We start from the raw sequence: 10,544 nt of genomic DNA, 5'->3' as shown, positions 1-10,544 counted from the left end.
ACGTCAGTGAGAAAATTCTCCTGTTTAGTATCCCTGGGGCTTCGTGTTATGGAAAGCCACAGGAATCAGCCACCAGTGCTGGCAGCTGATTTTTCACAGAGCTGTCAGTATGGCACTGAAGCAAACCAGGTCATATAACTTCTTTGCTTCTGAACCCACGTCCTTTGCCCAAATTTGGGGTAGGTGCGCGTCTCTGCTTTTGTAACTCTTGCCAGTCTACACCAAGAATGCATTTAGTCTTGCATAAGCCAAAACATGTTTTATGTGATCTCGCCAAAGCCTTTATAAAATTATCCCCCTGGATTAGCTCTTACTCCCTAGAACAGTGTTTCTCAGTTTTTCAGATGTGTGGACTTCTGTCCCAGAATTCCCCAGCTGGCATGCCAGTTAGGAAATTCTAGGAATTGAAGTCCACACTAATAGTCACCAATAGTAGTAGACAATCACTTAAATATGAGCCAGCCATGTGCAGCAGCTGCCAAAAAAGCCAACACACTTCTACACTGCATTAACAGAGGGATAGAATAAAATGTTAATACCACTTTATAATGCCTTGGTAAGGCCACACTTGGAATACTGCATCCAGTTTTAGTTGCCACGATGTAAAAAAGATGTGGAGACTCTAGGAAGTCTGCAGAGAAGAGCAACAAAGATGATTAGGGGACTCAATGATAAAACATAAAGAACGGTTACTCGAACTGGGTATGTCTAGTCTGATGAATAGAAGGACTAGCAGTGACATGATAAGAGTGTTCCAATATCTCAGGGGTTGCCACAAAGAAGAGGGAGTCAAACTATTCTCCAAAGCACCTGAACAAGAAGCAATGGGTGGAAACTAATCAAGGAGAGAAGCAACCTAGAACTAAGGAGTAATTTCCTGACAGTTAGATCAATTAATCAGTGGAACAGCTTGCCTCCAGAAGTTGTGAATGCTACAACACTGGATGTTTTTAAGGAGAGGTTAGAGATCTCTTAAGAAGAGATTAAATAACCATCTAATAATTATGTGGTTATATGGTTATCTAATGGAAGTGGTGTAGGGTTTCCTGCCTAAGCAGAGGGTTGGATTAGAAGACCTCCAAAGTCCCTTCCAACTCTCTTATTCTATTGTATTCTTATTCTACACATCTTAAAGTTGCTGAAGTTCCAAAAAAACCACAACCCAACAGTGCACAAAGATATTTGGGAAGTTGTTAACATGATATAGGTAGTCCTCAATTTATGACTATTTAGTGACTGAAGATACAATGGCACTGAAAAAAGTGAGAACTGGCCCTTCCACTTTTGCAGTGTCCTGAGCAAAATTCAAATGTTTGGACGACCGGTATGTATTAATACTGCTTGGAGCATCCCAGAATCACCTGATTGCCATGTGCAACCTTCCCAGCCAGTGAAACTGGATTTGTTTAATGATTCTCTGATTTGCTTAACAGTTTTTGCAAAAGAAAACAAAAATACCGAATAACAAGATTTGGGGAAATCTACTCAGATTAAACTTTTTCTTGATTTAGGATCAAAACTGGAACCAGATATTCTGTTGCTAAATTGTTCAACGAGCCATGCCCAATTTTACTGCCTTTTTTCCATGGTCATTAAGCTAATCTGGTTTCCCTCATTGATTTTGCTTGTTAGAAGCCGGCTGGAGTCCCGAATGGCAATCACATGACCCCTCCCCCCCCCCGAACTCTGCAACCATTGCAGATACATGGTGGTTGCCAACTGCCCAAATTCTGATCACGTGCCATGCAGATGCTGTCATGGTTGTTAAGCGGGGAGAAGCAGAGATAAGTCACTTTTTTCAGTGCCGCTGTAATTTCAAACTGCCGCTAAACGAATTTCTTATACAGTAATTAACACACTGTGATACTAAGTAGTTCTACTCCCCCTCCCCACCTGAACTCTGTTCCAACTGCCAGTTGTCTCTCATTCCGTTACCTCAGTTCAAACTATCAGACTCCTTCACTTAGGAGCGCTCTAGGGCTCCTTAACAGTACTAAAGGTCGGTACCTCACCAAAATGTCTACTCCTTCCACCTATGGAACTGCTTCCGGACTCAAGGCGGCAAAAGCGATATTCCCTTATGTGTTTCAATCACCGACCACCACTGAGCCAACAGATTGTGAACTGAATTTCTCCCGCGTTAGCCCGATCACATAGTTTCATCGCGAAGCACGGGTATCCAACCAGTAGTGCATCATGAGTTGTACCCAAATGGGAGAAGGTGCCTTAACTTCTCCATCTAGTCACCTTCCGGATGTCAGAAGACTGAGACCATCACATCTGGTACATGCCAGAGCTGCAACAGAAAAGTCGTTGCAAAACCTCTACTTTGTCTTACTAACTAGTAGGGAGAGATTAGGGTCTACACAGCAAATGCTGAGCACACAAGCCCACACATCCTTAGGAGGAGAAGGCTGTGTATCCTTGGCTTAGGAGATCTGGAATAGGCCCTTTTTAAAAAAAAACTCAGGGCTCTCACAGCTAAGTGCTGCTAGATCTCACTGATGTTTTGTACACTTGCCATTTCTCTCTCTCTCTCTCCCCCTCCCTCCCTCCCTCCCTCCCTCTGTGTGTGTGAGTGTGTTACTGTTCAATAGTGTCTGACTATCTGAAGGTGCCTGGACACGTCCTACAAAGTTTTTCCAGAAGCGGTTTGCCATTGTCTCCTTCCAAGGGCTGAGAGGAAGTGGCCGGCCCAAGGTGAAGCCCAGCTGACTAGGGCTCATGGACTAGAACCAGATCCCAGAAAACGTTTTTTGGGGAGAGTCTACAGAATAGTACAATGCAGATCATTAAAAAAAAAAGGTGTTCAAACTTCAGGGATGACTTCCTGTTGATCGTCAAATCATCCCGCCTCAGGGCTACATTAACATTCATACTTGATGACTTTCTCTCTCATTCTCCAACTTTTGTTTAGATTCCCACCCCCTCTTTCTATCTTGCCTTCCCCCCTCCACCCCCCCTCAATCCTCTGAGTCAAATCATTTCAATGGTTCAGTGACTAAATTCTCCCCATGATTCTCAGCTACACCCAAGCCAGGAATATCGTCGTTCACAAAACCACTCCTTAACTCCAGAATTGCACACCTCTTTCCTTGTTTTTTGGCATCCAGAATACCTGACGGGCCAAACAGATGTGATATCAGAACTGCTTAAATTGGATCTGACTTATGGATGCCCAATATCTCTCTGGGGTGTCTGGACATGAACCTCAAAAAGCCAGCTGCTCTTCTGGTTTCCAGTGTGCATGAAAAATGGACCAAAAATGGCCTGAAAATAACCCCCCAGAACGGCCTGAAAACGGCCCAGAAAACAGACGAAAAACAACCCCAAAATGGCCTGAAAATGGCAAAAAAACAGGTATGCGCACGCCAGCCAGCTGATCTTTGGGTTTCCGGTGTTCCAGCACATGTACGTGTGTTCTGGTTTGGGCACTTGGTGCCATCACTGCCTGTGCAAATGGAGCTTGATTTAAAGTGCTTTTTCCCACGGATCTAGAAATCTTTTATTTTATATAGTGTTGTTCAATTGGAATTGGATACAGGTTTAATACAGGTCGCCTTTCACTTACCACCACAATTAAGCCCAAAATTTATGTTGCTAAGTGAGAAATTTGTTCAGTGAGTTCCCCCCCCCCCCGTTTTACTACTTTCCTTGCCACATTTGTTAAGTGAATCACCACGGCTGTTAAATTAGTAACCCGGTTGTTAAGTGAATCTGGCTTCCCACTTGACTTTGCTTGTCAGAAGGTCGCAAAAAGGTGATCACGTGACCCCGGGATGCTGCAACCGTCATAAATGTGAGTCAGTTATCAAGAATCCGAATGAATCACAGGACCATGGGGATGCTGCCACGGTTGTAAAAGTGGAAAATAATCATGTCACCTTTTTTAGTGGTGTCACTTTGAGCCGTCACTAAGTGAACTGTTATAAGGTGAGAACTACCTGTACTTCATTCTCTTCTTTAACTCTTACTGGCACTGTTGTGGATACCATTCTATGTTAATACATCCACACACTGCTACCGTGTTTTCCCGGAAATAAGACAGGGTCTTATTTTTTTTTTTTGACCCCTGAAATAAGCACTTGGCCTTATTTTTGGTGACGTCTTACTATTTTTGAGGTCCAGGAGGCAGCGAGCATAGTCACCTCATGGCTGATGCTGTGTTGCAATATTTTCGGGGAGGGCTATTTTGGGGGGAGGGTTTATTTTAACCCATGCGCTCAAAAACCCAATTGGGCTTATTATCCGAGGAGGTCTTATTTTGGGGGAAACAGGGTAGTTTCTCTTAACCATCGAGGATGGCCTTCTTCGGTTCACACAAGGGGGCTAGAGGTTTGCAAAAGGAACTTGAAAAGCCCACCTTTGCTTCTCAACACCCTGCAGTAGATGGGAATCCATCCAGTGGTGGGTTGCCAATTTTTTTACCATCGGTTTGGGCGTGCTGCCGTGCATGCTCAATGAGTCTGCGCATTTGCAGAAACATCCAGGTGGGTGGGTGGGCGGAGCCTCCCACCGCTGCTACTACCAATTTGCCTGACCCAGGCCAAACCGGGAGCAACCCAACTCTGAATCCGTCTCTTCGCGGACTTCTTTCCAAAACGTTCTTCAACATTATCCCAATATCCTGATACCCTCAACTCAAAACGTCTATGGAGATTCTTAAATCATCCGGTTCACAGTTGTCCCAAAGGTGCTTCCCCCCCCCCCCCCATGAGGCAACTGGACTTTCTGGGGTTTTTTCTTTCTTTGAAGATGTTTCCCTTCTCATCCAAGAAGCTTCTTCAGCTTGATTTTTAGAATTGAAGAAGCTTCTCCAAAAAACGACTTACTTACACTCACACACACACACACACACACACACACACAAACACACAAGTCCAGTTGTCTCTTGAAAAAAAGCACCTTTGGGACTCAACTCAAACTCAACTCAACCCCTTTCCCATCCGCATCACTCCACGCCTCCACAATGTCCCTAGGAGCGAGGCCTGGAGAGATGTGGGGAGGGGGTGTCCTTTGGATGGCTCGACGTTCCCTTGTCCTTAATTTAACCATCTTCCCCCGACGTGTGTGCGAGGCCACGAAGCTCGCGACGCGTGTGTTCGTAAGTCCGTGTCGGGGCGGACTGTGGTGATGGGGCTGGAGCGGGGGGGGGGCGTCCATCCTTCCTGCCCGAGCGCGAATCCCCTTTGCCATAAATGGTCACCCGCAACTGCAGCGCCGGCAAGGCAGCCAAGTCGGGTTGACGGGCGGGCGCGGCAACAGCGCGGAGCCGCGCTCCGGGAAGGCGCGTCACTGGGTTGGGAGCCGCCCCAGCCTGCAACTGCCGGGCCGGAGTCCGGACCCAGCCGCACCGGCCCGGGATGGACGATCTGGGTAAGAAGTACCCGGAGGGAAAACCCACCCACCCCGTCTCCGCCGCCGCGTCCTTTGGGTCTCCAACCTCTTCCCCTCTCGCCCTTTCCCCGCCTTCCCCCTTCGCCTTTCGGCTTGCTTTTTTCTACCCACCCAGTCCCGGCCGATCTTCCCTTCTTTTGCGTTGTCCGGTCGTCATTTTTTCTCCCCCTTCTCTTTTTTCCTTCCTTCCTTCCTTAACATTCCCGCCTTCGTTTATTGCTCTATTTCCTTCGGCCGGACTTTCTTTCCGCTCTTTTTTCTTCCTTCTTTTCGTCTCCAAACGGGCCGGGAGGGGTAAGGGGTGGGGTGGGGGTGAGAGGCCGATGCAGTGGTTGCACATCATTCCTCCCCCTCCCCAAATTCCACTTTTTAAAAAAACTTCTTTTCTCTTTGCGTCGCGTTCTCGCGCAGCGACCGCCGCGGGTGTTAATTAATTAATTTGGCATTCGACTCCCCCCCCCCCACAGCTTTATCCTTTGCAGAATCCCCCTTCCTTCCCTCCTTCCTCTGAGACTTCTTCGCGTGAGGGTCGCCCCCCTTTTTCACCGGAATTGCCCTTGCAAGGGAAGGGCGGGGGTCGGTGGGTCGGCGGAACTGTCTGGCTTCTTCCCACGAGAACGTGGGAATGCGACTGCCGAGTGGGACGCGCGTTTGCAACCCCGGGGTGGAGTTTTTGTTTTGTTTTTTGTTTTGCCTTGCGTGTAGGTTCCGAGTTTTAATTCCAAATTGGAAAATTAAGCCTGACAATCCTGAGGGGACCATCACGTGTGAAGGGGATGTCATTGGGTTCTTAGGAAGCGTGTGGCCTCTAAAGATGAATTAGGGGCGACATGATAAGCAGTATTCCAGTACTATTTGAGGGGCTGCCACAAAGAGGAGCAGGGTCAAATAATGGTTCTCCAAATCACCAGGGGGCAGGAGAAGAAACAATGGTTGGAAACTAATCAAAGAGAGAAGCAACCTGGAATTAAGGGGAAACTTCCTAACAGTGAGGACAATTAACCAGTGGAACAGTTTGTCTCCAGAAGTTGTGGGTTCTTCATCACTGGAGGTTTTTAAGAAGAGACTGGACACTAGAGTCTCTAGGCAATCGCTTGTCTAAAATGATATAGGTCAGGATCTCCTGGTTAAGCAGGGGGCTGTCTAGAGGACCTCCAAGGCACCTTCCAGCTTCTCTTCTCTTCTCTTCTATTCTTTTGCCTTTCTCAGGGTGGTGTGTGTGGGACAACTTGCCATTGTCAACTCGCTGCGGGACAATTTAACAATTCTATTTAATTATTTAAAATAAATAAAAATTGTCATTTTTTTTCCATTCTCATTTCATTCTGTCCTTCCTTTTGCATCCTTTCCTTAATGAGTCTATTCCACTATTTCCTTTGGTGTTAATGTAACTCTCATCTCGCAGTGACTTGTCTTGCAGCGAGTTGGTCATGGCGAATTATAGGCCTTTCTGGAATGGGACAACTTGCAGCGGCCAACTCACCAAGGCCTCTCTCATCCTTGTAGCTGGCGGCAGGGATGGGGGGGGGCGGAGAAGGAGAGGGTGCCTTTCCTCAGCCCTTCCCTTCTTGAGAAGGAAGGAATGCTATTTCTCAGCGTATTCCTGTGGCTTTGCGGAATTGCTGAACAGCCTGCTAGACGAACTTGCTTTGCAGCCTCCATTCTCCTCTTCTCTCCTGCCTTCTGCATCCTACAATTTCTTCCAGAGGAATCAGCCTCCCCCCTCCCCTCTTCTCACTTTGCCTTGGGAGAAAGCAGCACACACAAAGGAATTAAGACCTGGATCCATCACTCCAAAAAAGTGCTTTGATGCTATTATGCAAATTTCCCTGGAAGCTTCTTTGACTGGAACTCAAAGTTAAATTTACCCCATCTGATCCTGGGCAGAAGCAACTACAAAGCCCATCCGTTCCAGCCAGTTAGTAAAGATTGTGCAATGTAAGCTTGGGGGGGGGGGGCTATCCAAGGCAGCAGCTGCCAAACCCTAAAATAGGACTCTTAGCATCTGTTTTCGTTCCCCTACCCTGCCCCTTTATTCCTGACAAAAGTTCCTAGTTTTCCAGTGGTTTTGGTCACTGGCAACTTCAAATGGTTTTTATCAAGGATAAGATGCAGACTTCCTGGCTGTTGGTCTGAATTAGTATTTCTCAAACTGGGCCTCTGGTGTGAACTTCAACTCCCAGAATTCTCTAGCCAGCCATGCTGCCTGGAAAATTCTGAGAGTTGAGGTCTATAAATCTTCAAGTGGACGTTCAGGTCAACAGATCTTCAAATGGCTGCTTCAAGGTCCACAGATCTACATGTTGAGGTCCACAGATCTACAAGTGTCTCCACAGATCTTCAAGGTCCACAGGTCTTCAAGTGGAGTTGAGGTCCACAGATCTTCAATTCTGGGAGTTGAGATCCACAGATCTTCAATTCTGGGAGTTGAAGTCCACAGATCTTCAATTCTGGGAGTTGAAGTCCACAGATCTTCAAGTGGCTGCTTCAAAGTCCACAGACCTTCAAGTGGATTGAAATCCACAGATCTTCAAGTGGCTGCTTCAAAGTCCACAGATCTTCAAGTGGAGTTGAGGGCCACAGATCCTCAATTCTGGGAGTTGAGGTCCACTGATCTTCAATTCTGGGAGTTGAGGTCCATAGATCTTCAAGTGGCTGCTTCAAAGTCCACAGACCTTCAAGTGGATTGAAATCCGCAGATCTTCAAGTACCTGCTTCAAGGTCCACAGACCTCTTAAGTGGGAATTGAGGTCCACAGATCTTCAAGTGGCTGCTTCAACATCCACAGACCTTCAAGTGGAGTTGAGGTCCACAGATCTTTAAGTCTGGGAATTGAGGTCCACAGATCTTCAAGTGGCTGCTTCAACATCCACAGACCTTCAAGTGGAATTGTGGTCCACAGATCTTTAATTCTGGGAATTGAGGTCCACAGATCTTCAGTTCTTGGAGTTGAGGTCCACAGATCTTTAAGTATCCACAGCTGAGATTTGAAAACATTGGTGATACAAACACCCAGGGAATTTTCTTATGTGCAGGAAATCAAACCATCATTTAAAAGGCTTGGAAGGTGGACTTTCACAATCTGGTTGTCGGGGAGCTCGCTTGCCCATCCTGCAGTTCATGCTTGGGAATAAAAGCAGTTCTTATCTAAACTTCATTCCAGCCTCTGTAAAAATATCCTATATTAGCTTTTGCATTCCCTAAGATGGATTCCACAAGGATTTGCTAAAATACCTCTTCTACTGAGCAGGGGTCCTGAGCTGAGTCATAAACTTTTGCAAAATTCCTCCAAAGTGGCCTCAGAAATCCATCCTATGATCTTGACTGGTGGTTAGCTCCTAGTCCAGCCTAACCTTTCTTGCAGGACGGTTGTGGAGATGCAGTGGTGGAATTATGGCTAGAGGAAGCTGAACAGGATTTAGGGGTGGGAGGAAATAAAATGAGAATGAAGTTGTTGGTCTGATTAGGGTGTCCCAGCCAGAGTTGATCTCTCTGGTTGAGACATTGGGGTGAGGGATCCATGCAATGAAGAAGGAGATGGTGGCTTGATCCCGTCTCTTTCCGTCCTCTCCCGCCTCTTTCCATGCCTTACCCTCCCTTCTAGAGCACTGCATTCCTGCCTCTCCCTCTGTGTTTTCTCCCTAGACGCATTTCTGCCCTGTGACATCAGGCCAAAAGGAGCAGGAATGAGAGAGACCTTTCTTCGTCCCCTTTCCCCCTTTTTTTATGCTTCGCCATCCCAGAAAGCAGCTGGAAAAAAACCAGTTAAATAGTCCCTTTTTTCTAATTAGGATTTCCAAAGCGCTCTCCTTCCAACACCCACTTCCACTTTTATCCGAGGATAATCTGGGGACGAGAAGCCTGCATTGGCTGGTAAAGAGAGGGGTAGGGAAGGCAAATCTTCTGCTGTGGGTTTGGGAGTTGGAAGGCTTTGGGTCAAGGGGAGGATGCAAGGAAAATGGTATATATAGCCATAGAAACGTGAGAGGCCAGGGGTTCCTGGATAAGGACAGATGCAAAAGCCTAGAACTTCCTGACAGTTGGAACAATTAACCGGTGGAACAGCTGGCTTTCAGAAGTTGTGAGTATTCCAACACTGGAGGTTTTTAAGAAGAGACTGGCAGTCACTTGTCCCGAATGGTATAGAACTCTGATGGCGAATCTATGGCACTGGTGGTACACGGAGCCCTCTCTGTGGATACGTACGCCGTTGCCAGCTGCTCTTCAAGTTTCCAGCACGCATGTCAGCTGGTCTTTGCAGGCACCGGAGTGCTGGAAAACGGCCCCAAAAACAGTTTTTCAGGCTGTTTTTAGGCTGTTTTTTTGGTCCATTTTTGGCTTGAAAAATGGCCTGAAAACTAGCATACGTGCACCAGCCAGCTGGTGTTTGGGTTTCTGGTGCTCGAGCGCGCACACATGCACACGCCTGCACGTGTATTCCAGTTTGGGCACTTGGTGCCGAAAAGGTTTGCCATCACTGGAATGAAATCTCCTGCTTGACAGGCAATTGGACTAGAACCTCCTGTCCATCGACTAACACCAATCCGCAGCATGCAGGAAGCAAGTGAAGCCCCATCCTCAGAATGCAGGCAGCATGCAAAACCACACTCCCGCCAGTCCGCGGAAAAGCCTCTCACCGTGGAACCAGTCCCTAGTCCCCAAAAGATTGTGGGGGCCACTGGACTAGAAGATCTCCAAGCTCCATTCTAACTCTGTTATCCTGTTATTCTTTGGATACCCAAATCTGTCACTAGATCTTGTCTGGGGACATTAGGCGAGACCAGAACTTCCCTTACTGTTTATTTTAGAAGAGTTTCTTTTATGTTGTAGTGCCCCTCTTTGGAACATTAATTCATCCCCCCCACTCCAATAAGATTTGCCCTGATCCTACTTTCACAAGACACTTAAAGATCAATCCTGACATCCTGATGCATGTAATGCTAGTGAACCGATTTCTTGCTTATATTGATTGTGGGATACTCTTGAGCAGGGGTCTCCAACCTTGGGAACTTTAAGACTTGTGGACTTCAACTCCCAGAATTCCTCCGGCTGAGGAATTCTGGGAGTTGAAGTCCACAAGTCTTAAAGCTGCCAAGATTGGAGACCCCTGCTCTTGAGGGTTCTTGCCTGCTATTTTGTGTCAGTTC

The 10,544-nt window shown here is 47.0% G+C and overlaps 1 protein-coding gene across 1 annotated transcript in view; it reads left to right on the top strand.

The window, feature by feature from the left end:
- Positions 1 to 5,234: 5,234 nt before the first annotated feature.
- The window catches only part of TGFB1I1 (transforming growth factor beta 1 induced transcript 1), a 31,885-nt gene continuing 26,575 nt past the window's right edge, over positions 5,235 to 10,544 (top strand). The window contains exon 1 of the mRNA XM_081971525.1: positions 5,235 to 5,376. Coding sequence (XP_081827651.1) covers positions 5,364 to 5,376 — 13 coding nt within the window. The 5' untranslated portion in view covers positions 5,235 to 5,363. The remainder of the gene's footprint in view (positions 5,377 to 10,544) is intronic.

The sequence above is a fragment of the Natrix helvetica genome (genome assembly GCF_964273705.1).
Source record: "Natrix helvetica genome assembly, chromosome: Z".
NCBI lineage: Eukaryota > Metazoa > Chordata > Lepidosauria > Squamata > Natricidae > Natrix > Natrix helvetica.
Note: the sequence above shows the minus strand (reverse complement) of the source record. Positions and strands in the feature narration are given on the sequence as shown.